Consider the following 27,737-nt stretch of genomic DNA (forward strand, 5'->3'; position numbering starts at 1 on the left):
GGCCCAGGATGCAGAAGGAGCGCTGAAGCCACACGACGTGGCCGTGTCCAGTTGTGCAGGCGACCGCAGTGCTGGCGGGGCTTTAGGGAAGCTGGTGGGGACCGAGGGCTGGGCTCATCTCGTCCCTCTGTGATGCTGCCCGTGTCCCCCAGAGGGCCCGCTGTGACCCCCCCCCACACACACCCTCCGCAGGACAGCAGGTGATTGAGGAGCAGCGGCGGCGCCTGGCGGAGCTGAAGCAGAAGGCGGCGGCCGAGGCCCAGTGCCAGTGGGATGCCTTGCACGGGGCGGCCCCCTTCCCGCCGGGCCCCTCCGGCTTCCCCCCACTCATGCACCACTCCATCCTGCACCACCTGCCGGCCGGCCGGGAGCGCGGGGAGGACGGCGAGCACGCCTATGACACGCTGAGCCTGGAGAGCTCAGACAGCATGGAGACCAGCATCTCCACGGGCGGCAACTCAGCCTGCTCGCCCGACAACATGTCCAGGTACCTGCCCCAGGGGGCCGGCCCCGCTTCTGCCAGCCACCTCCGGCCTCCTGATGCCTCCACTCTCCCTCTCCCCACAGTGCCAGCGGCCTGGACGTGGCCAAGATCGAGGAGATGGAGAAGATGCTGAAGGAGGCGCACGCCGAGAAGAGCCGGCTCATGGAGTCCAGGGTGAGGAGGACCCGCTCGGGCAACCCCAGCTTCTCTGCCCCCAGCGCCTCGAGACCTTCCTTTGAGGGAGAAAGGGTTTAAAAGTTCATGTTCCTCAAGTGGAGGAGGCCTGGCCACATGGCAGGTGTCCCAGCTCTCAGGACAAGGGGTGGCAGCATGGTCACTGCCAGGCATGTCCCGGACAGTGGCTTCTGGCCCCTGTGTGTTTGGCTTGGGGGTGTTTTGGCCACCACGGGAACTGATTCTGGTCTCCCCAGGGGCAGGAAAGGTGGGAATGGGGGCCTGAGGGGTCGGACTAGAAGAGTAGGCAGGTGTCCAGGCCAGAGCAGGGGTGTTGGTGGAGGGTCTGGGGGGAGTTAGGGGGGTGGGGGTGGGGCAGAGCGAGGCCGTGGCTTCTGCCCACAGGCCTACAGGTGGGACCAGAGCGGTGTCCCAGGCACAGCCAGGCTGAGGGGCCCAGGCCTGCGGAAGGGGGTTGTGGGGGTCTCTGCAGAGGCTGTTCTGTCTTCACCCGCTGGGCGCTCTGCGTCTCTGGAGGGGTGAGTGGGGCTGGGGGCAGGAGGCCTCCGCTAGGCCAGCTAGAAAAGAAGGCCTCTCAGTGGTGCTCCCATTGAAGGAGGGCACATATGGAAGCAGCTTGGCCCACAGAGAGAAAGGAGACTCTGGTCAGTTTGGGGCTGGGGAGAAATGGCAGCCAGGAGCGGATGGTGCTAAGGTCGTCACTGTTAATGACACAACACGCCACGGACGGGCTCTGTGTTTGAGGATTTGTTCTAATGACTTTTAAACCCTTTTAAGAATGGCTTCTGTAAGTTCGTGTCTTTTTTCCCCAGAAAGTTCAAAGTTCAACTAGGAATGTTTGTATTTTGCTTTCAAAGGGCCTTAGTGGTTCGGGAGGGACTTTGGAATCTACCTAGTATTAGGGAAAGTCAGGCGGCGTGTGTGCTAGGAGCTCAGGTAAAGCGTGATGAACCCAGTTTATCCGGCGCTTCCGTGCTGCTGGCATCTGTGATGGGCATTTAGCTACATGATCTCATTTAAGTGTTACTCTAATACCTGGGAGATGTTCTGGGAGGTGTGCTCGGCCCCATTTTACAGATGAGACAGCAGAGGACGAGGGGGTTTAAGTGGTTTTGTCAGGCTTGCAGAGCTCATCCTGGCAGCAGATCCGAATCTGAAGCCAGGAGGTTTCTTTCTTTCTTTCTTTTTTTTTTTTTTTGGTAAAGATTTTGTTTATTTACTTATTTGACACAGAGAAAGATCACAAGTAGGCAGACAAACAGGCAGAGAGGTGGGGTGGAAGCAGGCTCCCCGCCGAGCAGAGGACCCTGAAATCATGGCCTGAGCCGAAGGCGGAGGCTTTAACCCACTGAGCCACCCAGACACCCCCCAAAGCCAGGAAGTTTCACATCAAAGCATTTAACCTGACTGGCAAGGTGCCTGCAGAGGGTGGGTTTTGGGGGTGATGCTCTCTGGTGCCAGGCTGCCCCCTGAGGTGGGTGCTGCCTGAGCCTCTGCCCCAGCCTGAGGAGGGGCGGCGGCGGAAGGGGCGGGAGAGGGCAGCCGTGGGCGCTGACCCCTGGCTTTGGGGGCAGGAGCGGGAGATGGAGCTCCGGAGGCAGGCCCTCGAGGAGGAGCGGAGGCGGCGTGAGCAGGTGGAACGGAGGCTGCAGAGCGAGAGCGCCAGGAGGCAGCAGCTGGTGGAGAAGGAGGTCAAGATGCGGGAGAAACAGTTTTCCCAGGTGCGTGGGCGAAGGGGTGCACTGGGTGGTTGGCTTGAGGGCGGGGCTGTGGAGGGCTGGGGATGCCCCGGGCTGGTCCTACGGGGTCACGCAGCTTGTCCTCCGGAAAAGATTGCTGTTGGCTCCGTATGAGCAGAATTCTGTTTGAGACTCATTCAGCCCGCAGCTGGGAGAGAGCTGTATTCGTTCTGGGACAGGAATCCCTGAGCTTTTTCTTTACGCAGAAGGTTTGAGTAGGACGGTTGAAGGCGGAAGGAGAAGTTAGGTTGTGTAGGGAGATCTGCGATGTCTCTGGTCTCAGATCCTGGACCCCGACTGTGAGAGCCTGTGGCACTCAGACAGGCTAGTCCTTCCTGCTGGGTCTTACAAGCTCCGCTCCAGGGTGAGGGGTCCGGTGGGATCTTCCCCAGCAGTGACCAGCGACCACAGCTCCCTGACGTCCTGTGAGGCAACAACATGACTTCTAAGGGGGTAGGCCACCTGGATTGGGTTTGGGAATTAAGAAATAACCAGGGGGTGCCTGGGTGGCTCCGTCAGTTAAGCGTCTCTCAGTTTCAGCTCAGGTCATGATCTCGGGGTCATGAGATCGAGCCCCATGTCGGGCTCTGCGCTGGGTGTGGAGCTGGCTTGGGGCTCTCCTTCTGCTCCCGCCCCCTCACACTCCCTGTCTCTCTCTCAAAAAAATACAGATGAAATAATCAGAAACTCTTCAGTTCTCCCTTGATGCTTGGGATCTCTGTCAGGCATCCAGTTCCCCTTTCCGGCCTCAGTCAGTGGCCACTTCATGTCTGTGTCCCCTCGCCCCCTGCCGTGGGGCTTAGACATTGCTCCAGGGACAGCCGTGTCTGCTGTGGGAGTGGGTGCAGACAGCCTGTCTTCGGGAGCACCTCCTGAAAGCTGTGAATTTTGTTTTTTCTCTAAATAATTTATGGTGTTTCTTTTTCTGGCCTTTCTAATGTAGAGGAAGAGTAGGAAAAAAATTCCAGTGGACTGAGGGGTCTAGCTGGTATCAGAATTTTTTATTTTATTTTATTTATTTATTTGAGAGAGAGATCACAAGTAGGCAGAGAGGCAGGCAGAGAGGGGGAAGCAGGCTCCCTGCTGAGCAGAGAGCCCGATGTGGGGCTCGATCCCAGGACCCTGAGATCATGACCTGGGCCGAAGGCAGCGGCTTAACCCACTGAGCCACCCAGACGCCCCTGCTATCAGAATTTTCGAGATGGAACAGACCTTAATGATTATCTAGTTCAAAGCCCTTGTATTACTTTTAAGTAATATCTATGTATAACTTTTAAGGAAAAGGGAGGCCCAGAGAGGCCATGTGATCCAAACAAGGTCCCATGAGAAGTCCGAGGCCAGATGGTTCGTTGGGCTTTCTTTCCCAGAGTGTGCCCACCTCAGGCCTCTTGCTTTATTCTGCTCAGCCCAGGAGGGAGACGAGGGGCAGGGAGAAGGCAGGGACAGCTGTGTCTTCCTCCTAGGTGGGGAAACTGAGGCATGGAGTCGCTTAGTAGTTTGCCCAGGCCGGGGCTGCCTTGATGCAGGCCTGCTAGGTCTCTGCTTTTGTCATAAACACTGTGAAACCCGAGAGGTAGCCCCGGGGGTGGGAGGCGTGATGGCAGCAGTGAGGGTTTGGGACTGAAGCCAAGGGACCTGGACAGGGCAGTGACACGGGGAAGAGAGAAGACTGCTGACGCTGCCCTCTGCTTCCAGGCACGACCCCTGACCCGCTACCTGCCGATCCGGAAGGAGGACTTTGACCTGAAGACCCACATCGAGTCCTCGGGCCACGGCGTCGACACCTGTCTGCACGTGGTGCTCAGCAGCAAGGTGTGTGGCCTGTGGGGCCCCGGGGTGCTGGGCAGGGGACCCCGTAGCCTGGGCACCTCCTGGGCCCTTGAAATAGTGGCCCCAGTTCCTGCACTAACATTGGAGGTCTCTGTCCTGGGGCGTGCTTGCTGGCCTGAAGCAGTGGGGGCTGCAGCCCCCCAGAATCCAGGCACAGGCGACGGCTTTTATGGTGCCGTTCTGGGAGGAGAGGGTCCAGGGGCTCCGCTCTGGGTCCTTCTTCACCCCCCTGCTCCTTGGCAGGTCTGCCGCGGCTACTTGGTCAAGATGGGCGGCAAGATTAAATCGTGGAAGAAGCGCTGGTTTGTCTTCGACCGGCTCAAGCGCACCCTTTCCTATTACGTGGGTGAGTTCCCGTCAGATGTCTCAGAGCCCAGACCCTTGGGCTGGCCCCCAGGGCAGCTGGTGTTCACTAGGCTTCCCAGTGGGGGGTTGGGGGGTCTGAGCGGGGCCTGATCTCCCCCTGCTGACAGCACACGGGCTGCACTTGGTTCCCCTTCAGTCTTGGTCGTTCATGTATTTGGCGACATCACCGAGCACGGAGTAAGTTCTGGGCCCTGCTGGAGGCGTTGGTGACGAGCGGGGTGGCTGTGGCTGTCCCTGGAGCTGCTGTCAGGGAGGCAGGTAGTGGCCAGACTGGGAAGGCTGGGCAGGATGGGTGTGCTGTAGGGGCCGCACAGGCTCTGTGGGCATGTGGAGTCCTGTGGATTCTGCCCTGGGCACGTTCCCTCAGAGACTCTGATGAGCAGCTGAGCGGTGCCAGAAGCGATCGGGACAGCCCTGCAGACAGGCCCCTTGGAGCTTCCTGCTCTCTCTGCTCCCTCCACACTGCCTCCAGCGTCGCTGCCGGTCCTTGGGGTTCCCGTCTGGATGGTTCCCATGTTGAGTGCAGGATGCCGTGTGGCACACTGGCCTGGAGAGGCCAGGCCGCGCTGTGGGGCAACAAGTCCTCACATCCCAGGGGCTCAAAAACCAGTTTCCTTTCTTGCCCAATATGTGTCCGTGTACCTTGTGGGCCGGTGGGGCCCTGCTCCCCTCTGCGTCATTGTTTCCTTTGTTGGACGGCATGCATTTTTAGAATGTTGCTGGCCACGGTGGCAGAGGATAAAGTGAAGCTTAATTGTGCCTTGCATGGGCATTAAGTGCCCTGGCTGGGGTCTGTCCTCAGGTTGCTAGTGGGGCTGCTCAACCAGTCCCCCAGCTCTGCCCAGCTGTAAAGCGGGGCAGAGCAGTCCTGTTCAGAGTCTGGAAGGAGAGGGCTGAAGTGTCTGGTGGCAGAGACATCAGGGCCCAGAGTGCCTGCCTCTGGTCTAACCTGGTCCCTGACCAAGTGCCACCCTCTCTAGGAAGCCTTCCCTGATTGCCTGGGCCCTGGGTGTGGGAGGCAGGAGAGGCCAGAGGCACGTGTGTCCCCATGTTTCCACCTGCGCTGGGAAGGGACTTTGTGGGCAATAGAGGGAGACAGTAGGGGTGGAGGGAGAGCTCCATTTTAGGCATATTGAAGTTGAAGTGCCCCTGGGCCATCTCCGTTTAGGAGAAAGGTCAGGGTTAAAGTTGACTGTGCTGGAGTAATAGTTGTAGCAGATCATACCTGCTGAGTGCTGGCGAACTGTAAGCCCTCTGCCTGCATCATCTCATTGACTTTTCATCACTGTCTTGTGCAGGAAGCACTATTTTACGCCCATTTACAGATACGGAACATAGGTTCAGAGAGGTTAAGTAAATTGCCCAAGGTCTCACAGCTGCTGAGGCGCCAGAGCTAAAACTGAACCGGGGCAGTTGGACTTCTGCGCAGAGGAGAGGGAAAGGGCTGTGCCCTGGGGAAGGGGGAGGAGGAGGGACTGGCAAAGGGGTCGGGCAGAAGTGGGAAGGCACAGGCCAGGTGCTGGGCTGGTGCTGGGCAGTCATGACCTTCCTGAATGTTTTTGAAATGAAGGAAGATTCCGTCCTGATGAGGGGCGGAAATGGGGAGGGAAGCCAGCCGAAGGAGCAGACATCTGCAGGCAGGGAGTGTCCGCAGCGATGAGGGACACTGCAGAAAGGCCAAGGACAGCATGGACCCAGAGGCCCCTCCATTCAGGGACTGGAGCTGTGTCCAGGGCGGGAGCCAGACTGCACAAGATGAGGAGCGGTGGGTGGTCAGGAAGCGGGGGCTGCAGAGCTGAGACTTCCCGTGAAGGAAGAGGTGGAAGGTGCCGCTGTTGGAGGGATGGCCAGGCCTGGGGCGGGGGTGGGGCTGCGTCCTTGTCTTAAGCAGAAGTGTCTGATAGAGACAGGCCTGGGGCCTCATCAGGGCCCTGAGTGTGACTTTGCTGCTCCTGCCTTGAGCTTGTGGTCTGGCCTGGCTCCTCCTCCCACTGACTTGGTGGAACCCGTCTCTGCCACGGGGTCCAGATCAGATACAACCTCTGTGGAGGCTTCCCTCACCCCGCCTTACCGGGAATGGGGTCCTGCCCTCTGCTCTGTAGGACCCTTGCCTCATGCAGGCTCTGCCTGCCCTGTGATCAGAGGCCACGGCAGGTGCCTGACGCTGAACCAGCCACCTCCTGCTTGTGACTGCCTCTGACGGGTAGGTGCGTTCTTGCTGTTCCTAGCCATGCTCAAGGTCACATAGCTAATACAAGGCCGTTCGTCTGTGCTTTCCACCCCACTAGAGTTCTTAAGAGAAGGATCTCTGATTTCTGGTGGTGCCAGTGCCTAGGACTCAACACTAGGATTTAACACTGAGCCCCTGCTGTGTGTGCTAGGCACATGGTTGTTGCTATTGGAGGAGGCAGATTTGTGATGGGCAGGGGAGGGCTGAGACTCAGCAGGGTAAGTTCTGTGGTGGAACATTCGTGCTGTGGGACCGCGAGAGCACGTGAACGGGCACCGCTGTGGTCACATTTGCTGCGGGTCTTGAAGACCACTTAGGGAGTTTGCCAAGGGAATGGGCCAGAGACCATTCCAGTGTACACAGAGCCCCCAGTGCAGGGCCCAGGAGAAGCTGCGCCTGGCAGGAGAGAACTTGGTGCAGGAGAAGGTTGTGAGATGGTCCGGGGGTGGTGTGGGCAGCGGCCTGTGAACAGCCTTTACCACGCCAAGATGGCAGCAGGGTCCCAGTGGGAGCAGATTTCGAATTGCTTGAGGAAGCTCCCCACCCCTTGTCTTCAGGGAAGGGGAGATGAAGGGGCAGAGGGTGAGGCCCCAGCTCCTGGCTTGGGGACTCAGGCCTGGAACGACACAGGTGGGGGGCGCAGTGAATGTGCACCCCAGGGGGCAGGCTGTCAGCTGTTGTCGTCTGAGCCTAGTGATGGTGTGACCTTTCGGTGAGAGCAGGGTTTGCCATGAGATGAGACGGCCCAGGCCCTGGGCTTCCCCTTGGCAGTGCACAGTCCCTTCCCACGGCACGGTCACCTCTGCCATTGGCCCTGCTCCTTCCTGTCCCGTGTCGTGGTGCCCCCCCACCCCCCACCCCCCGCTTCCAGATGCTACATCCTTCCTTCTGGTTTTTACTCTTGGGCTTGAATAGGTAAGTGCACTCCTACAGGCTCCAAAATCAAAGCACATGAAAGGGTTTAGGTTGAGAATTGTGCCTCTGCTCCACAACAGCTCACCCTTTTATTACTTTCTTGTGTCCTGGGAGCTTCTTTAGAATGTAAACGCAGAGCTTTTACTCCTTTCCTTACACAAAAGGTGGCATCTGATACGTTCCTTGTTTTACTGCTGACAGAGCAGATCTTTCTAGAGGAAAGGTATCTGATACATCTGAAAGGTGTGTTACTGAATCTGCGTCTTTTATTCCCCTCATCCACCCCTGGGAGATATTTCTGTATCTTTTTTTTTTTTTTTTTTAAGATTTTGTTTATTTGACACACAGAGAAAGATCACAAGTAGGCAAAGAGGCAGGCAGACAGAGAGGGGGGAAGCAGGCTCCCGGCTGAGCAGAGAGCCTGATGCAGGACTTGATCCCAGGACCTGAGATCATGACCTGAGCCAAAGCCAGAGGAGAGGCTTAACCCACTGAGCCACCCAGGTGCCCATTTCTGTATCATTTAACAGAGGTCTAGCATCCCATCACGTGCTAAACTCTGATTTATTAACCAATCTCTACTTGATGAACCCTTGGTTTGTTTCCAAACTGCGAACACGGCTGTGGCGAACAGTCCCGTAAGTTTGCTGGTTGCGGTAATTGTAAGTGGGATCATTGGCTCAGGGGGCAAACACTTTCCTCATTCCAGTAGACCCGGCCCATCCTCCTGAAGGGCTGACGCTGTGCACGCCTGTCGTCGGTCAGACCAGCTGTTTCTCCAGCCTTGCCCAAAGCGTGCTGTCGCTTTTCCACCTATTTTTGCCCTTCTGATGGGTGTGCAGCTGTAATTGCGTTCTCTAATTCCGAGCAAGGCTGGGCGCCGACCATCACTTCGGGCTGCACGCTGGGCTCCGTTTTGGAGTCCTGGGAACCTGCCCGTTTCCAGTGCGGGCGCCTCTCCTGAGGGACGGCAGGCCTCCTCAGCCCTCCTCAGCCCGGCCCTGTTTTCTTTGTAGACAAGCACGAGACGAAGCTGAAGGGGGTCATCTACTTCCAGGCCATTGAGGAAGTGTACTATGACCACCTGCGCAGTGCAGCCAAGGTGAGGGCGGGCTGTGGGGACCGGGGGCGGGGGTGGGCGGGCGGGGTCCCGTGGGCTTCTGGGAACAGCCACCTCTAGCCCGTCTTCTTGAGTCCTGGACCCTTTCCTTGATCTCTGTGTAAACTCTCTTTCCCTCTCTCCCTCTCCCCTTCCCAGAAGAGGTTTTTCAGCTTCAGTGTGGTGACTGAGGTACCCCTCCCCCGACCTCTAACCAGAACTACTGCACATTAATGCCTCCTGTCCCTTACTGGTCCCTGACCCTTCACTCTTCCCTCCTGTCCCCTCCCCTGGGCCCGAGGGAGGAGCAGCAGGGGCTGCAGGGAGCCCCTGGGGGCCCAAGGGGCTTGCTGGCCCCTCCTGAGAGGACAGCAGGCTGGGCCCCTGTGGGGAGGTGGGCAGACCAAAGGATGGCTCGGAGGGGAGGAAGGAGTTCTCAGGGATGGGGTGGGGCTGAGGGGATCAGTACAGGGCACATATTTGAGGCCTGGGCCCTCTGCCGTCACACAGATCAGCCTCCCCCAAGCCTCTGGTGCCGCCTCAGCTCTGACCTCTACTCATCTGGGCTCCTGGGCCCAGTATCCCACTCACAGCTGTCTCCACCTGCCCCTCTGACACCGAGAGGAGGCTCTGGTCCTCACGGGCAGGGCCCTCTGTGTCCGATTCTGTTGCTACTCACTTTTATGCCCGGGGCTGCCCAGAAACAGGGCCCCTACATGGCAGGGTATGGCCCTGCCCAGGTCCAAGGACAGCCCGGGTGTGAGGAGGGGAACATTTCGGCCTGGGGCCCCCGTGACTGATGGGGACTCGAGCTCCAGGGCATCTTGGAGCCGGGGGTGGGGGACAAAGGGCAGATGGAAGGGCAGAGGTGAGCCCTGTCTTAGACCTTCCTCTCTCCCTGGGCAGAGCCCGAACCCGGCCCTCACCTTCTGTGTGAAGACCCACGACCGGCTCTACTACATGGTGGCACCGTCAGCGGAGGCCATGCGCATCTGGATGGATGTCATCGTCACCGGAGCCGAGGGCTACACACAGTTCATGAACTGACCATACTGGTCCCGGCGTGGGCCTGCTGCACTGCCCCGGGGGGAACAGAGTCACACTCTGGGCCCCAGGCCACGCAGCAATGCTCCCAGAGGCCCTGGGAGGGCTCTTGTACAAGACTTTGTACCTTTCTGTAAGGAGCTGGTCCTGTGAATGTCTGCGCTCAGGGCCCCTGAAGAACCAGCCAGCAGATAAGTGGGGAGGCTACTGGGGACTCAGAACTGGCAAGAACCCTTCATGGTCCGGCCCCAGGGCTGCCAGGGCTGAGCAGCTGGCAGAGTGGGCCTAGCTTTGACCTGGCACCTGCGCTCCCCTAACCTAAGTTCTCTTTTGCAAAGGACAAATTATGGTACCAGAATCTGCCAAAGAATCCCTCCTTGCCTCCGTGCCCCCCTGCCCTTTGCAGGGGCCTTGGGGGCTGAGGACAGCCACATCTGGAGTGGGGTAACAGCTCAGGCAGTGTACTTCTCAAACCCCGCTCTACCCTGCTCTCCTGCATTTTTGTTATTAATTTGTTCAAGGGCCAGAGACCTTAAGTGTCATCCTTGAGGTCCCAACCCCAGCCCCTTTTTGCAGACCCCAAACCCTGATCTCCATAGTGACTGCTTCGTCGCCATGGTTCTATACATACTCATGGCCCCGGCTCTGTGGCTCTGCCCATGCTTCAACCGTGGGCCCACGGTTGAGGGTACGTACTGCCATCTCTCCAGCCCAGGACCTTGTGTATCTCACGCTGGGGCGGGGGGAGGGACCAACCCCCGCCCCGGCTGTCCCCTGCCTGTGGCTCCGGGCCCCGGTGCGCAGCCTGCCGGCCCCCCAGTTCAGCCCTCTCCCTTCCACTCGTGCCTTGCTTAGAGCCAGAAGGGACGAAGCTCGGACATCCAGAGACTGGAGGAGGAGGGAAGCAGATGGGAGAGGCGGCTAGATGGGTTGCACAGGCTGAGTTCCTAATAGGGCTGGAGGGCTGCTCAGACATCCCCAAGGGGAACCTGAGCAAGAGAGGAGGCGGCAGAGTGAGAGGACCCTGCGGTCTGGCTGCCCTCCCTTCAGCCTCGGAAGGGTGACAGAAATGGAGAGCAGAGGACCAGGCCACCAGCTATCTGGCTTTGGCCCTTCACGCCTTAACACTAAGCCCACCTCCCTGCCCACCACTGGGCCATCGCTGCTGGGCCCCGGGCTGGGTGATGATCAGTATTTGTAAGCATCTCAACAGAATAATAAACCATTTGGACTATGTGTTTGGGAGCCAGGCTGTGTGGGGGGTGGGGGTGGGATACAAGGGGAGGAGGACCAAGTGTCCCCACAAAACAGGATTTCCTCCTCATTGATGTTCCAGGAGGCACAAGGGCCCAACCCATGACTTCTAGGTCCCTACTCTGACCCCACTCCAAGGACTGGCTGGGGGTGGGGGAAGAAGAAGCAAGAGAAGGTAGGGACTCACACAGAAGTTTAATGAGGCAGACGGGGCAGGGAGGCCCATCACCATGGCAGGAGGCTGAGCAGGAGGGCAGCTGTGAGGCAGTGGGGCTCCAGGAAAGCTGTCTGGGTCCCCGAGGTCAGCCGGTCACCGTAGCGGTCCAGGAGCATCAGGACCACTCCATTGGTCCAGCCAAAGCCCTCCTGGAGAGAGACAGGACCAGTGGGCCAAGATCTCTGGGGAAGGCCCCACAGCCTTTTAGGGGCTATGAGATCTCCACCCAAAGGCTCTAGAACTGCCTAGCCCCAGGACTACCAAGGGGCTCCAGTCAGCCTCCCGTGGACCCGCATCCATGGGAGGAAACACAGGCCCAGGCAGGGAAGGTCATGGCCAGGTGTGGGGACAACACAGCCTTGTTGTTCCCAGTAGGGTGTGGGCCCACTCACCTGAACTTCATACTCCCCTCCTCCACCTGGCTGCCCACCGTTGCTGATGTCATACTGGGAACAAAAGCACAGGCTCTGGGTGGGGGGGCAGTACCCCAGGCTCCCTACTTCAGCCCTCCAGAGAGCAAGAGATGAGAGCCCCTTTGGGAGAGGCTGCTCTGGCCTGCAGCTCTGACCCCCTGCAGTGCCCAAGAATGGCCACCGGGCGTCACCACTGTCCCTGCGCTTGGCAAAGTCTGGCACTCATCCCTGCACCGCCTCCCCCACCCCTCCAGCCCACCATGGGGAAGAGCCCAGGAGGCTCTGGCCTCAGGAGCAGCTCACCTTCTCAAACATGGCTGACTTTTGGGAGTAGACCTCAAAGTTGGTTCGGATCCAGTTCTGAGCCAGCTGGAAAGCCACTTCCTGGGCTCGCGGTGAAGGAGACTTGGCCAGACCTAGATGCCCCCCGCCCAGGCAGGACCCGAATCTCCTGAGTCCCCATCTCAGGGGGAGCAGAGGCCTGAGCCTTACTCTCCTCAAGGAGGGAAAGAGGCCTGGGCCTTAAGACCTCCATCATGAGCTGCGTGAAAAGCCAAGTGCTCCTTCCCCAGGGCCTGGGTTTGGAGGGAGAAAGGAGGGCTGGTTCCCTGACAGGTGGGGGTGGACACACATGTCTGCTGAGTGGGGAGCAGAGAAACCAGAAGAGCCCGAGAAAGACCCCACCTGCTTTGCTCACACCTCCTCCACACCAGGAGGCGGACCCTCCAGGCCGACCAGATGCAAGGGGGGGAAGGTCCTGGGATACGCCCCATCCCTGCCTCCCTACTCCCTACCTCTGATGACCAAGTCCTGCAAGGGCGCCCAGGCATTGGGGAAGTCCCACTGCTGGCCTGTCTTCTGGAGAGAGGTCGGGATCCCGTACTGGTAGGTCAAGATCTGGCTGTCCTAGGAGGTTTCAGACATTTTCAGGACTGTGGGTGGGGGCTTGATGAGGAGCCAAGAGGCTGGGCCCTCCTCGAGACAGGTGTCCCCCTCCCTGGGTTTTCTCTTCTTGCTCAGGGCTGCCCCCTGGTGGCATCAACAGGACCCGCAGGCTCAGACTCTGGAGTGGAGGAGGGGGTTGGCTGCCACTTGCCAGAGGTCCCTGGCACAGAAGCAGGGAGAGAGCAGGCAGTGCTGCCCCCAGGAACCCGCCCACCCTGCTGCCCCCTCACCTCCAGATACTTCAGAGCCTTGTCCACGGCGTCCGGGTCAGAAAAACAGCCAGACCAGAGAGGAGTGAGGTTGGATGGGTAAAACTCTAGGTTCTTCTTTCCATTCTCAAGGTCATAGTCAAACCAGGCCCCTTTCTCTTCATCCCACAGGATGGCTCTCATGGCAGCCAAGCGCTGTTGCTGCAGATTTCTGTACTTTGTGGCTTGGATGTCATTCCCTGGGGTGAAACTCTCTTTAGGCTGAGCTACCGGGAGGCCCTGACCTTGGGTCCCATGCTTTCAAGAAAGAGGCCAAATTTGGCCTCCCCCTTTTGTCCTCCCTGAGGGCTAGAAGTCCTGACACCAAGGGGACGTGCAGACCTGGAGCCCACATTTCAGGCCCTCCAAGCTGGAGGCTGAGCCATGCTGCTTCCGCTGCCCCTCAATTCCCCTTGGGGGGCCCTGGATTGCTCAGGGATTTCAGTCTCAGCATCCAAGCTGCGGGGCTGTCATGGCCCTCAGACCGGAGTGAGGAGCTAGAGACCGAGAGGCTGGCAGCGGCTCCTTACCTGGGGCCCCCGTAAGAGACAGCATAGTGGTTCAGGACGTAGCTCTGGCCCCCCGAGCTCACAGAGATGGTCCTGTTCTCCATCCAGAAGTCCAGGAGCTAAGATTTCCTGAGCTATGGCCCTGTAGGACTTTCTAGACCCACACCTGCCTGCTCCTGGGGCCATCCTAGGAGGGCACCGGCCATGTGCATTTCCCTAGCTCCGAGAGGTCCGAGGACAGTTTTTTGGGGAAAGAGAATGGAGGGAGTTTGAAAGCGTGGACTCAGGTGTCCTCTCACAGACCCTCGTAGTCCCTCCCAGTAAGAAAGGGAGGGGGTGTGGAGAAGGGGTCCCATTTGTACTCTTGCCCTAAAGGTGAGGTCCGGAGCCAGCCAGGAGGCCCTTCAGTCAGGGTCCTACTTCCAGCTCCACAGCCAAGGCTGAGGCAGGACCCCAGCTGGGTGAGCTCCACCCCCACCCCCCCCAACGGGGCTGCTCACCCAGCCTGCTGTAGAAGTTGCTCATCAGTGCCTCTGCCTGGCACAGGAAGGCATTGAGGTCAACAGGCACGAATTTGCTGGTCCGGATGCTGCTGAGCGATGTAGAGTTTGGGCCTCCGACGAGCCACCGTGAAGAGAAGTCCCAGCCAGACTCAGCCCCGGCCTTGAGCTCAGCCCACAGAGCCACCCGGTCCTCTGTGAGGACAATGTGGCAGGGAATGAGAGACCAAGACCTGAAACCCAACACCAGACTCCCTGCCCCACCCCGGTTCCTGCGCTTGTCGCGGCTTACCTTCTGGCAACGTGTCGGCCAGCTCAAAATCCTTGCTGTAGGCCTCTGGCCTGGAAGAGGAAAGTGGGCATCCTGGCACTGGGAGGCTCCAAGGCCAAGTTGGAGGCTGAGCCATGCTGCTTCAGCTGCCCCTCAATTCCCCTTGGGGGACCCTGGATTGCTCAGGGATTTCAGTCTCAGCATCCAAGCTGCGGGGCTGTCATGGCCCTCAGACCGGAGTGAGGAGCTAGAGACCGAGAGGCTGGCAGCGGCTCCTTACCTGGGGCCCCCGTAAGGCACAGCATAGTGGTTCAGGACGTAGCTCTGGCCCCCCGAGCTCACAGAGATGGTCCTGTTCTCCATCCAGAAGTCCAGTTCCAAGGCTAGGGTCCCTATGTTGTCCCTGGGGTAGAGCCAGGCACCGCCTCAGCCCAGGCACACCCCTCAGTCCCGCCCCGGGAGGGCCCAGGTAGGAGGGTCTGCGGGGCAGCAGGGGGACTGGGGACCCACCTGAGGAAGGCGGTGTCGTTGGTGTGGGTCACGTAGCGGTCCATCATGAGAGTCAGGAGGGGAGGCTGGCTCCGCTGCAGGTAGTACACGCGGGCCCCGTTGGGGACATGTCCATAGCTGCCAAGAAGGACACCTGCTGAAGTGCATCTGCCCAGCGGCCAAGGCCAAGGCCAGTCCAGCGCCAAGCCCCAGGCCCGTGCTTCCCCACCCCAGCCTGGAGGGGCCGCCCCGCTTACAGCCGCACCAGGTCCAGGAAGTTCTGCAGCATGCCCTTCACCGTCTGGGGCATCTCAGACAGGAGCAGCCCCTCCATCACCCAGTAGGAGTCCCTGGGGAAAGGGACAGCTTGAGCACCAACCCCCTACACAACCCCCTCTCCCGCCCTGCACAATGGGCCAGTCAGGGTGGCCCCCTCGGCTCAGGACAGCCCGCTGGCCCCGGGCTCCCTGACTCCTGCCCTGGCCACTCACCAGTAGTAGAATTCGACGAAGCGTCCACCAGGCACGATGAAGGGGTGGGCCGAGTAGATGAGAGAGAACTGTTCTGGGTGGCTGAGGACCTCTGGCTTCACCTGCAGTCAGGAGAGAGAGCACAGGGAGCCCACAGGCCCCTCGGTGTGGATGCCCTGGCAGCAGGTGCATGAGTTCGGGCTCTGCTGCTGGTCAGCCATGTGGCCTTGGTCAAGGCCAGAGCCGCTGGGAGCCAGGTCTGCTTGGCCTTCACATGCCGGCCTCTGGAGTCCCTGCTAACTCAGCCCGGCCTTGGCAGGGGCTCAGCAAGCAGCGGCCAGTATTAGGACCAGGTAGGGGGACTGTTTCCTCCACTCCCCTTCCCCCATCCCCCACTGCACGCCAGCCCCAGAGGCCCAGGGCTCCCATCCTCTGGGAGGACAGGTGCTGTGCCGCCTTGAGCAAAGCACTGCCCTCTCTGAGCCTCAGAGGAGAGAAAGTGTCTAACAGATTGTACTGACCACAGCCCACTAGCAGCAGTGGCAACTCTTCCTGAGCAGAATCCTGACCTGACTAGCTCTGGAAGAGAGAGCCTAGGTGGGTGGCCTGGAGGTGGCAGGTGAGTTTAGTTTTGCATCAGCAGCAGTTGGGGTGGCAGGGGGGTGATGGGTGGGGGGGTGGGTAGGATGGTGAGGGCTTCAAGGGGGAGGTAAGAAGGTAGAAGTAGATGTTCCCTTCTCTCCCTCCAGAAATTCTTTCTAGAGAGCAGCATTCATGGACCCAGTGGGTGGGGGTCTGTCTTCTCAGGAAATGCATCCCAGTCTGCGATCTAAGGGCAATGGGGGCCCCAAGCTCGTCTCCCCTTCTCCCAGCTCTATCCCTGTGGCTGAGATCCAGGACGTAGATACCTTCTTTCCCAGTTTCTTCCAGAGCTGGTGGAGCTGCCCTGCCCAGGCTCTCAGCTTGGGGTCCGAGATCTTCTGCAGCAACCGGGGGCTGGAAGAACATGGACCCTGCGGGGTTCAGGGAGGCAGGCCTACCCGAAGGCCGCCTCCTGTTTCCCGTCCAGGTAGTACCTGTCCTTCCAGTCCTCGGGAGTCCAGGACAGCAGCTCCTGCCCCGCGGCCTGGAAGTGCTCTTGGATGAATGCCTGCAGCTGCTGTGGGGGAATGTGGTGCTTGTGGGCGGCCGCCAGCTCACAGAAGTCCTGCAGAACCTGGTCTGGGGTCCACCGTCAAGAAGGGGTTAGGTGGACCCGAGGAGCCCCGCCCTGATAGAAGCTCTTCTCTGCCTTGTCTTGCTGTCATCTTTGGTGCAAAAGCTTCAGGGGGTGGGGTCCCCTAGTGCCTTACCTGGAGCTGAGGACAGTGGCATGTCCACAAACTGCTTGTCATCCCGGTAGAGTCTGGCCATCTGCACTTGGTGCAAGAGCTCCCCATGGCAGTAAATCTGGCTGTGGACAGTGTTGGGAGGCGGGCAGGTCAGGTCACCACCATTAGGGGGGAAGAAAGGCTCGAGTCTGGGCACATTCCCTGGCCTGGGGCTACATGTGAGTGTGTCCAGGGAATGTGTGTGCGCCCATGCGTGGCAGGGGTGTGTGGGGGGTGGGGACACACCCCGCTGAGAGAATGAGGAGGGCCCTCTGCAGTAGACGACCTAAACAAGGGCCCAAGGCCACCCTGGTTGGTAATTTGGCACAGTGGATACCCAGTGAACAAAAGGAAAGGACCACTTGAATCAGAGACACGCCAGAAGGGGTGGGACCAACTCTGCACAGCGGCCTTGGGGGAAACTGACCCTAGGGCTTAAGGCAAAAGCCTGTAGGTTACAGGTTATACCCAGTGGCAGCTGCTGAGACCTCCGGCGGGAAATCCACAGATGCCGCGCCCCGCGTGATGCACATCATTCAGAAGGCAGTGACTAGCTTGCTACTGGGTGTTTATAGGAAACACCTCTGTGCCTGGAGCACAGCAAATATTCCTGCAACCAGAGTCCCTACCGGGTCCTGGGTGCTGTCCCTGATGAAGAAGGCGGTGCCCCCCGAAGAGTTCCTTCATACACAGAAAGGGTTTACCCGGGAACAGCTACACAGGGATCACACGGGCAGGGGGTCTCTTCCCAGAGGGCGGAGGGAAGCACCCCTGGAGCCACGAGAGAGCCCTACGGCGGCTCTCCACGAATGACAGAGCTGCTTGGCCACCGACAGCAGTGCCAAGGCACACAGACTGTACCTCAACGGGAATCTTTGAACAATAGAAGAAAAGACCAGCTCAGTGGGCTAAACTGCGTGCTCTTTCCCTTGCAGTGATGGACACTGAATGTGAGAAGCTCCCACACTGGTTTTAAGTAGGCTCTGTGCCCAGCACAGAGCCCAACATGGGGCTTGAACTCACGACCCTGAGATCATGACCGGAGCTGAAATCAAGAGTTGGACACTTAACTGACTGAGACACCCAGGTGCCCAAGTTGGGGTGTTTATGGACTCAGGGGCAGGGAAAATCTGGGCTAGGAAAGGGGGTGCTCGCATGGGGCACGAACCTCAGGAAGTCACTCCGGAAACTCAAGGGGTCCATAAGGCAGCTTTGCATTCCTGACTGTAGACGAATACACTTAAAATACTATATTGGAACAGAAGAACCTGTGCCAACTGGGTCAGCCCGTGGTTCCCAAAATGGGCCAAGAGACATGTCAAATGGACACAACGTGCTCTGTGTCACCCTCTGAGCGCTGGCTCGATACAGACCCGCAACAAGCACCTGACACTTCTGTGGTGTAAAACGGGCAGAGAGAAAAGCATGAGGGGCATGCTTACACAGTGTCACAAGTGTGTGCACACACTCCATACGGGGTGGGTAGTTATATATAAATACCCTCTGGCTAGATTCATCTGCTTTTCTGGGGGACATGAGGAGAGGCTCAATTTTTTCCCACATCGTCCTACGAGGACTGGACCGGCCGCTGTGGCGTCAGAAGCATGAATGCTCCTTTAGTGAGAGACGGTAGCTCTCTTTTCCAATCCTGATGCCACAGTCGCCAAGGGCCTGAAGGGGCAGGGTGTGCCCACGGCCCACGTGGCTAAGTGGGGGCCTCCAGTAAGTGCAGCTATGCTGCCCAGTGGCAGGAATACACCCCTCATTCCGGGCCGTGTAATCCTATCCTCTACGGCCCTCGCAGAACTGGACATGCCGGCAGTGACCTGGACGATAACAGTGCCCGAACCTGACGTCCCTCCCACAGCGGGGGTGGGGAGTGAAGAGCAGTGCTACATGGAGACAGAAATGGCAGCTGAGGGCAGAGAGAGGAATAGGAGAGTATTTAAGGAAAATGGGAGATCTGGCGCACCACGAGCGCCCGGACAGAGGGAGAGGTTACCACTGTCCTCGGGCCTCGGCACAGTTGTACGGGTTGCCTGAAACGGTGGGGCCCTGTGCCTGCCGCGCCCAGCCTGCCTCCAGAACCTGCCAGCGCGGAGTGGAAGCCTGCAGACAGAGCTGGAGCAGCTCTGGGAGATGCTGTGGTCTCGGGACAGGACGCTGAGCTGGGCTACCGGCTGATGCCTGCAGCCAACCCTAGTGATGGGCCGGTGTCTTTCGACTTCCAGTTTTTAGATGTCATTTGGGAAGAAATTTCCCGGAACTACTCCCCACTGGGTCTTTGGACTGGGTGGTCTACAACTCTTGGCAGATTCATTGCCCTGGAACTATAAACCTTGAAAATCAAATACTTAGAAAGGCCCCTGATTTTGGGGTGCCTGGAGGGCTCGGCCAGGTGAGCACCTGACTTTTTTTTTTTTTTTTTGGAGAGAGAGCATGAGTGCAAGCACAGGGAGGGGGGGCAGAGGGAGAGAGAGAGGATCTCAAGCAGACTCCATGCTGAGTGCGGAGCCTGAGGCAGGGCTCGATGTCATGACCGCACGACCGAGCCACCCAGGCGCCCCAAGCGTCTCACTCTTGATCTCAGCTCAGGTCTTGATCTCAGGGTCGTGAGTTCAAGCCCCAAGTTGGGCTCCACACTGGGGATGTGGAGCCTGGTTTAAAAACAACATCCCCTGGGCGCCTGGGTGGCTCAGTGGGTTAAGCCACTGCCTTCGGCTCAGGTCATGATCTCGGGGTCCTGGGATCGAGTCCCGCATCGGGCTCTCTGCTCAGCAGGGAGCCTGCTTCCCTCTCTCTCTCTCTCTCTGCCTGCCTCTCCATCTACTTGTGATTTCTCTCTGTCAAATAAATAAATAAAATCTTAAAAACAAAAACAAAAAACAACAACATCCCCTGATTTTAGTGGACAGAACAGAGCAGCATGTGCAGTGCTGAGAACAGAAGGCTAGTCCACAGCACAGAAGCAATGGGGTTCTCGTGGGATGAAAGCAGTAGGCAACATATAGTCCGTTCAGATCCCCGTGGGGAATAGCCCCACCATAAGATGAGGAAGGCCGTGGGAGGCCTCATGGCGTTCTCACAGTAAACGGGATCCAGGCGTGACTACCACTTATCTCAGCCTAGTAGGGGGCACCCGCCATTTCTGGATACCAAACCTGTCTCCCAGAGGCACTCGGGCTTTTAGCACCTAATGGCAACAACATACATGGTAGATTAAACAGCACTGGACCATGAGCCACACAAGGGCTGCGTGGTGGCACAGGCAGGTAAGTATCCGACTCGGTTTCAGCTCAAGTCACGATCTCAGGGTCGTGGGATCGAGCCCCATGTTGGGCTCAGCACTGAGCATGGAGCCTGCTTAAAAGTCTGTCTCCCTCTGCCTCTGCCTCTCTCCCACGTGCTCGCATTCTCCCTCAAACAAAGGGGGGGGACTTTGCGGGAGATGGGTCCCCCATTGTGGAACAAACCGAATTTGATTTTAATGAGGAGAGGCATTCAGAGAAAAAAAAGACTAGCTAGAATCAGCAGACTAGAAGGAGTTTTCTTCCAAGAAGAGGCAAAGGCTGGGAGTCAGGCTGATGGATGACGAGGCTTTAGTGAAACGGGTCAGACCAAGGCAACAGGTCAGGCTGAGCAATGCCAGGGTCCAGCACTGGGAGGGGCCTGCACCATCAGCCAACAGAGCCTCCTGACTGTTCTAATACGGACTGAAGCCTAAGTAGCCACAGTCGCTAGTATGGAAGGCCACACTAGCGACTGAGACTCAAGAGCCAAGGCTGTGGGAATCTTTTAGATCTGCCCACCGAGTTCTGTGGACACGTGTACTTGAGCCTAATGTGCTACGACTTCCCTTGCTCCGGGAACAGATCAGAAGAAGATATGCCCTGTTGTATAATTCGCAGGCACCAGAACTATTCTGAAGACCACCGAGTCCTCTGCTAGGGAGGAGGTGGTTGTAATAAGTAATAAAGTCACAGCCACCTGTACTGATGCCCGTCTCTAACAATATTTGGTCTAAGGGCAAAGACCGAGTCTCCAAAGAAGGCGCAGAGGAAGCTCTGGAACTCTTCCAGTCCGTTCCGTAATGGACCCCACTGCGCTATGACCGCACCACCATACGGTCTAACCCTGCTGTTACAGGTATGATTCCACCAGCCTGTGTAAAGAAGGCATGTGGTGAACGGAAACTGATGCCTGCATAGGTTCGGAGACAGAGCGAAAACCTCCTCAGAATGTCAGACCAACGGGAAATGACTGGCCCGAGGAAGGGCTGGGTTTAGCTAACTTCTGCGCTTGGCAGCTCTGTAAGCCTCTCAGAGAGACACAAACCGGGGGCACCTTGGTGGCTCAGTCTTGTGAGTGTCTGACTCTGGATTTTGACTCAGGTCATGGCGCCCGGGTCCTGGGATCGAGTCCTGCATGGACTCCTTGCTCAGCGGGGAGCCCGCTTCTCCCTCTGGCTGTCTTTCCCGCCCCGCTTTTGCGCGTGCACACTCTGACAGATAAATAAAATCTTTTAAAAAATCATTCTCTAACCGACAATGCGGTGTATCCCCATCTCACACTACGGCAGACATAAGGTGGAACAGGAGAGTCAGAATTGCTAGAGTCTCACACAGTCCCGATGAGTCCAGTCCAGCCTCATCTGGCCAGAACCTCTCCAGACGAGTCCACTCAGGCTTGTTGGCTTCCATCTGCTTGTCAGGCTCCAGAGCCGGAGGTCTCGGCAGCACATACAGTCACCCCTTCGGGTACACAAAACGGAGAGGCGGCCCCTCTTCCAGCTCTGGGCCTCCTTCAGAGCGCCACATGACCGTCGGCCGTGCGTTCAGTTCTTTACCTTCAGCTGCTGTTTCTCCTTCTCCCCATTTTTATCCGAGCTGTTCCAGCTTGGGCCAGACTGCAGCAGCGACGCTAGTCTAGCGAGTGCCTCCCCGCGGTCCCCTCCAGCTCATGGGGACTGGGGCCATGTGGGTTCACTTCGAGCGGGCCGTCCTACCCCTGGGCCTGCCTGAGGCCTGAAGACAGCCCTTTTCAGTGACCCCCTGCATCTGGCCAGATGGGGCGAGGGCACGATGCGCCGCATCAGGCTCCTAGGGCTTTAGACCTAGCAGGTTAAGGGTAGAGCTCCGCTTTCTTACCTAGGAACCATCCCTGCTTCGGCCACGTGTGGCTGCTGCCTCGGGCCCAGCATCTCTGCATCGGGTACAGAAAAGAAGGCTGAAGCAATTTGGGGGAGAAAGAAAACAGTGCGGTCTACCGTGGTCTTCCTCCCACATGGGAAGAGCCACATGGTCCTACCAGCCTCCCCTCCATCCGCTCCCCTGCCTCGATCGCCCCGCCCCCATAGAGGCGGAGCCATCTATGCCTGGAGCCCCTCACACCTGAGTGTGAGCACACACTTGGGAAGCTGTGTCAGCCGGCCCTTCATGTTCGCACCTGCCCTTTCAGGCAGCCACTGTTGTTATGGTCCAGTTCCAGCTCCCTCTGGAACTACGGCTCGGAGGGGGAGTGTGCTCCCTGGTGTGACAAGATACAGCCCAGCGGTCCAGACAGGTGCAACATCTCCTGGTCTGGTCTTCTGACAGTATACTGAGCATTTATGGCGACACCGAGGTCAGGCTACTTGCTCCCGCCGGGGTCTCACCGGCCAACTCCACGCGTGTTCTCTCCCCCAGGCAACCTGCCCTGTAGCCCATCTCTTTTGTTGACAAAACAGCTCTTACTGGCATTTTGTGCCTCAGCTGGTGCATCTAGATCTGGCCCACCTCTGCACAGCTGCGACCTCCCAACATCCCATCGGTTCACGACCCCACGTGGCCGCCTCGCATGAACACACTGGGATACCCACTTGCTGGCTCTAATCACTTTTCAATCAAGGACAGGGGTTCCTCTGATGGGTATCAAACGTGTTCTACCTGGGGTGCCTGCATGGCTCAGTTGGGAGCTGCCTTCGGCTTGGGTCATGATCCCAGGGTCCTGGGATCAAGCCCCGCATCGGGCTCCCTGCTCAGTGGGGAGCCTGCTTCTCCCTTTACCTGCCACTCTACTTGTGCTCTCTCTCCCTGTCTAATAAATAAATAAAATCTTTAAAAACAAACAAAAAACGAAAAAGTCTTCTCCTTTAATGAACTTCTCCGATTCCCAGTGACTTCCACAGGACTGTACCACACATGGGCGATGTTTCTATAAACCACTTTCCCATCGCCCTTCTGCCTGACGGTATGGCCAGGATGGTGGCCACTAAAAGTAGATTAAACCCAAACACAGTGGCAAATACTAGCAGTTCAGCCCACTGAGCTGATTTTTTTTTTGGTTTTTTAGATTTTATTTATTTTTTTGAGAGCGAGAGAGCATGAGCAGAGGGAGGAGTAGAGGGAGGAACAGAGGAACCTGCAGACTCCATGCTCAGTCTGACGTGAGCTCCATCTCACAACCCTGAGATCATCACCTGGGCTGAAATCAAGAGTCAGATGCTTAACTGACTGAGCCACCCCAGGTGCCCTGGTATTCTCACTCCCGGCCATAGAGGCAACCCTCCAGTGCTATCTGTTCACCTTGGAACGGCCATCCATGAACCAAGCACCTTTTCTAGGGAACAGAGCCTCCTGCTCTCACATCCAGGTCATGGAATTAACTCTACATTCTCCCAGCAACATGCTACTGGATAAACCCTTTCCATTGCATTACGGAACTCTTCCGGGCCCTGCTCTCCCTCTTAGCTCATTTCTCCAACATCACCCAAGATACTATGGGTGCTTCAGGTTTTAAGATTATCTTAGGTCTTGGGGCACCTGGGTGGCTCAGTCGGTTAAACCTGTGACTTTGGCTCTGGTCCTGATCTCAGGGTCGTGGGACTGAGCCCCGAGTCCAACTCCCTGCTCAGCACGGAGCCTGCTTCTCCTTTTCCCTGTGCACCTCCCACCCCAGGGGCTCGTGCCAATAAATAAATAAAAACTTTTTAAAAAGAGATATTCTTATGTCCTTCAGAGAGGGGCAGTCTCAATGTCTGATAAAAAGCTAGTAATTGCCTCTCAAATGGACATTTTTCTAGTCCAAAGTCTGGTAGGAGTGCTGGGAGGGGCCCCGAGGCCTCTGCTGTAAGCCGCCCTCTACGCTCCACGGAAGGGTGTGATCTGTGTGACCTCAAGCAATTTTACTGGTGCCCATTTGGAAAGTCCAACTAACACAAGAAGCGAGGGTATGATGGGCAAATTCACAGGCCTTTTGAGGTATATCACTAGAGACTGGAAACACTCCTCGCTTGGATACAACGTCCACCCCTGTAACACACTCAGGCAAAGTAAAAGCAATCACTTCACAAGAAAAGTGTTCAAACACCAAAGCAGCTTTCATCTCAGCCCCTTTGACCCTGGCATTCCTAACCATGGCTTTGCAGACAGGTTTGGGTTTTACAACACTAGGAAGGGTAAGTGTTCCCTGGCCAGCTATGACAGCCACGTCTGAGAGGCATTCAGGAGAAGGAGAAACCCCTTGATATCAAGTCTAAATATTCCAATCTCCATCCAGACATGCACCTAAAACCCACCAGCTCTTGCACTCTCTGTCCTCCCAACCCAACGGTTACCCGTTTCAGGGCTTTAACCACACATCCGCTACCACGGTGCACGGGACCCCACAGCACGGAGTCAAGAATCTTCTCCATCCTCTGACCATTTTGCCACTCATATGCGTAACGTTTTGAGCCCCTGGCAGGGTCGGAGCTAAGGGACTCTAAGCTTTTCACCAATCCCCTCCCCCCGCCTTTTTTTAAGATTCTATTTATTTATTTGACAGACACAGATCACAAGTAGGTAGAGAGGCAGGCAGAGAGAGAGAGGAGGAAGCAGGCTCCCCGCTGAGCAGAGAGCCCGATGCGGGACTCCATCCCAGGACCCTGAGATCATAACCTGAGCCGAAGGCAGCGGCTTAACCCATGAGCCACCCAGGCGCCCGTGCCCTGCCAATCTTTATCTTGATTAAATTGTGGGACCTCTGCCTCAAGTCATGGGAGGTCAGGTTTCTCACTACCATCTTTGCCTTGCAAAGTTTTTCCCTAATTCCTCCAAAGTAGGGTGAATAAAACAGAGTTTGGCCCCTTGCATTTGGGGGGTCCTACAGGAGCTCCCAGTGGTCCATTCAATTTCTAAGAAGGGCTGCATTCACATATTTTGACCCTATTTCTCAATAACTGTTTAAAGATTCTACCCTGCTGGGATGAGTCCATTGGCTCCCTCCGCCTATCCTATTCTCTTGGAAATTGGTCTAGCCTGCTTCATTATTTGTTGTTTTAGAATAATTTTTTATTTCTTTTGGAAATGGCTCTAAGGTTAATGGACATACCTCAGGCCAGCTTGAAATGGGTTCCTTAGGCAGGGGCCCCGAGAAGAGAGGCTGAGGTTTGGACTGGCTAAAACGTAGGCATGGCCCATCTCTCACTTCCATGTTTGCTATTATAGGATAATAATAACCCAGGGGTTGCATTTTTAGATTTTTTTCTTATTATTCTGCATTTTCTTAGGCATCCAGGGAGCCAACACTCTGGGAGATGGACCCATCATCTCCAAATTCTATCGATAGCTTTCACCTCCAGGAACCGATCACAACACAGCTGCCACTCCAAAACAAGGGTGACCCTTCAGCCAAGCAGGCACCAAAGGGTACTCATCCGTCCTTCCATCTTGCTTTCCCCGAGCCACATGTCCCAACCAGACAAGGTCTTCCCAGCAAATCACACATTTTCTGACATCTGCCGCAGTACTACAATCCAAACTCGGTACTAACCGATGAGCTCAGGCCACGGCCCAGTCCCCCGCAAGATGGCCCTCGGTCCAGCTAGCAGGGGCCGGTTTGGGGGGCCCCAAGCTACACCCACTTTGGGCCAACTGGCTACAGACTGGGAGGTTCCCCCAAACCCGTCAGGTTCAGTAATGCGCTGACTCACAGAAGGACCAAGGGCCACCCAGTATCACTCAGACTTAGAAACCTGGAGACTTAGTAAGATCGGACGTGCAGATACTCCCCGCCCCAGTCACAGGCCCCAGGTGACAACCCTGAACGTGAGGCCTGGGTGACCCCTTGTGCATGATGTCACACGGGTTGCTGGGAAAGTTAGGTGCTATTCATGCAAATCCACTGGAAGAGGACAGCTAGAGTTTTTGTTTCTTCTCTCTTGGACTCTGCCCTATGTGCATTCTACCTTTCCTGATTTTAATCTGTAACCCTTCACTGGAATAACTATTTGGTGAGTAGCAAATCACCAGCCCCACAGGTGGTCTTACCTCTGACACAGCAGCCTTTCCTTACTGTCGGCAACTGACCTCATGCTTGACAAAACTCTTGATCACACAGCCTCTCTGAAATCCTTATTACAATTTCTCAGAATAAAATCTATGAATCAGGGCGCCTGGGTGGCTCAGCGGGTTAAGCCGCTACCTTCAGCTCGGGTCATGATCTCAGGGTTTTGGGATCGAGTCCCGCATCAGGCTCTCTGCTCACCAGGGAGCCTGCTTCCCTTCCTCTCTCTCTGCCTGTCAAATAAATAAATAAAATCTTAAAAAAAAAAAATCTATGAATCATCCCGAGTAATCCCTTTCCCTTTATACTCCTTCATCAGCGAGTCCTATCAACTCCCTTTGCAAAATATACCCCATCCTGAATGACTTGTTACCTGTCTGGTCCTACCACTGGCACCCGAGCCCTGCCTCCTCTCTCCCGTGGCCTGTTCCTACCTCTGTCCCAGCCACAGAGGCCTTCTTCCTTGAATCATGACCTCAGAGCCTGTGCACAGCCATTTCCCTGACTCCTTGCTGGACAGTCTTCCAGATCCACACAGAGATGATGGTTCCTTCCACGGTTTTGCTCAAACGTCTTCTCCTCAGACACTGTCCCTCTCCATCCCCTCGGACACCCCCTCTGCTCACCCCAAGCGGCTCCCCCACTGCTTCTGACTTCTGGCTGTGCTTCCGTCAGTACTGTCCTTGCTAATCACATAAGGTCCCCAAAGACCCTAGGGACCTTGTTTCTCTTGCTTGTTGCTGCTGGCCAAGAGACACAGCAAGCGCTGTAGAAACCCATTTAGATGAGAAATGGATGACGTCCTGTGAGCCTGGGAAGCAGGACAGGCTCACGCATCTGTCTTATTTGGGGATGGGAACGATGGCTCTGGAAAGAGGTCTGACTTGGCTCTTGGTCACCGAGGTCAGAGGTTAAACTAAGGAGGGCTTTCGGGCCCGGACACTGCTTCTCACCTCCTGGCTGGGGAAACTGGAAAACCCGAGAACTGGCAGAAAGTTTTCCAGAACCACCTGAGGAAAGCCCTGGTGAGCAGAGAGCCTGAGGGCTGCATCAGGAGGCAGCCCCCCCCTTCTCCAGCACTGGAGGTCCAGCGGTGTCTGGCACAGAGCCTGCCCGCCCCCCCACCCCGAAAGCTAATTTCTTCCCTCCACTTCCCTCCCCAGGGATGATACCCCAGCACCTGAGATCTGACCCCAACCTCCGGAACCTGGCCTTCCTGCCCCAGCCCCAGCCGCCTTCCCCACTCCTACCTGTCACAGGGTGGGGGCAGGGTGCCCTGGGACCCCAACCCCAACAGAAGCAGCAGACACAGCTCCTGGGTCCTCCCCTGCATGGTGGCTGTGGCCGTGGCCCAGGAGTAGCTCTGGTACCTCTTATGCGCTGAGGCGCAGCCTGACTCACCCACTTATCCAGGGGCAGCCAAAGTCCACATGTGGGGTGTGGTGGCCCGAGGGGCTGGATGCCAGGTCTGTGCACTGAAGCTCCCTGCTTCTGCGCTCAGCTCACAGAGGCCAACCCCTGCCCTCTACCTTGTCCTTGTTCTCCTCTTTTAGTCTCCGCAGGGGCCACCAGCACAGGCCCTTTCCTCAGAGTGATGTGGTGGGGTGGCAGCAGGGGGGGCCGCGGTCACAGGAGTGTCAGGGACACAATTAGGTCACACATCTATGACCCAGAGGACCCCAGGATCACCACTGCAGAGTGTTACCTTTTCCTTTAACATTTCAAACAGAATGGTGTAACTGTCCCTCAGAACAATGTATTACTTAAAATATAACCCATGGGGGAAAAAAAATATATAACCCATGGGACATTTTACTAGTTACTAAGCACGTCAAGAAAAACACAT

The 27,737-nt window shown here is 57.1% G+C and overlaps 2 protein-coding genes across 53 annotated transcripts in view; one reads left to right on the plus strand and one right to left on the minus strand.

Annotated features, from left to right (window-relative positions):
• The window catches only part of PHLDB1 (pleckstrin homology like domain family B member 1), a 45,203-nt gene extending 34,065 nt beyond the window's left edge, over window positions 1–11,138 (plus strand). For 24 of the 47 annotated variants that reach the window (XM_082683534.1, XM_082683529.1, XM_082683530.1 and 21 more), the window contains 8 exons: window positions 193–487; window positions 568–658; window positions 2,254–2,400; window positions 4,114–4,230; window positions 4,492–4,594; window positions 8,776–8,861; window positions 9,018–9,050; window positions 9,765–11,138. In XM_082683534.1, coding sequence (XP_082539660.1) covers window positions 193–487; window positions 568–658; window positions 2,254–2,400; window positions 4,114–4,230; window positions 4,492–4,594; window positions 8,776–8,861; window positions 9,018–9,050; window positions 9,765–9,905 — 1,013 coding nt within the window. In that variant the 3' untranslated portion in view covers window positions 9,906–11,138. The remainder of the gene's footprint in view (window positions 1–192; window positions 488–567; window positions 659–2,253; window positions 2,401–4,113; window positions 4,231–4,491; window positions 4,595–8,775; window positions 8,862–9,017; window positions 9,051–9,764) is intronic. The other 23 variants (XM_082683543.1, XM_082683542.1, XM_082683544.1 and 20 more) reach the window with 1 other exon arrangement.
• On the minus strand, window positions 8,065–27,267 carry TREH (trehalase). 6 transcript variants are annotated; one of them, XR_014298863.1, is made up of 16 exons: window positions 16,571–16,665; window positions 16,295–16,377; window positions 16,127–16,214; window positions 15,240–15,340; window positions 15,006–15,098; window positions 14,770–14,886; window positions 14,540–14,662; window positions 14,281–14,330; window positions 13,989–14,183; window positions 12,962–13,179; window positions 12,581–12,692; window positions 12,090–12,202; window positions 11,766–11,819; window positions 11,344–11,522; window positions 9,785–9,930; window positions 8,065–8,767 (listed from the first exon to the last, which is right to left on the minus strand). XR_014298863.1 is itself a non-coding variant. In XM_082683594.1 (16 exons), the coding sequence occupies exons 1-15, from the start codon at window positions 27,222–27,224 to the stop codon at window positions 11,382–11,384; spliced, it is 1,734 nt and encodes a 577-aa protein (XP_082539720.1). In that variant the 5' UTR covers window positions 27,225–27,267; the 3' UTR covers window positions 8,065–9,930; window positions 11,344–11,381. The 6 variants fall into 6 exon arrangements, 5 of the variants coding, with proteins under 5 accessions (XP_082539720.1, XP_082539721.1, XP_082539723.1 ...); XM_082683594.1 differs by adding an exon at window positions 27,142–27,267 and having other exon boundaries at window positions 8,065–9,930; window positions 16,295–16,439; window positions 16,571–16,671; XM_082683595.1 differs by lacking the exons at window positions 8,065–8,767; window positions 9,785–9,930 and adding exons at window positions 21,736–21,790; window positions 27,142–27,256 and having other exon boundaries at window positions 10,484–11,522; window positions 16,295–16,439; window positions 16,571–16,671.
• Between the last annotated feature and the right edge of the window lie 470 nt (window positions 27,268–27,737).

The sequence above is a fragment of the Mustela nivalis genome, assembly GCF_964662115.1.
Source record: "Mustela nivalis genome assembly, chromosome: 9".
NCBI lineage: Eukaryota > Metazoa > Chordata > Mammalia > Carnivora > Mustelidae > Mustela > Mustela nivalis.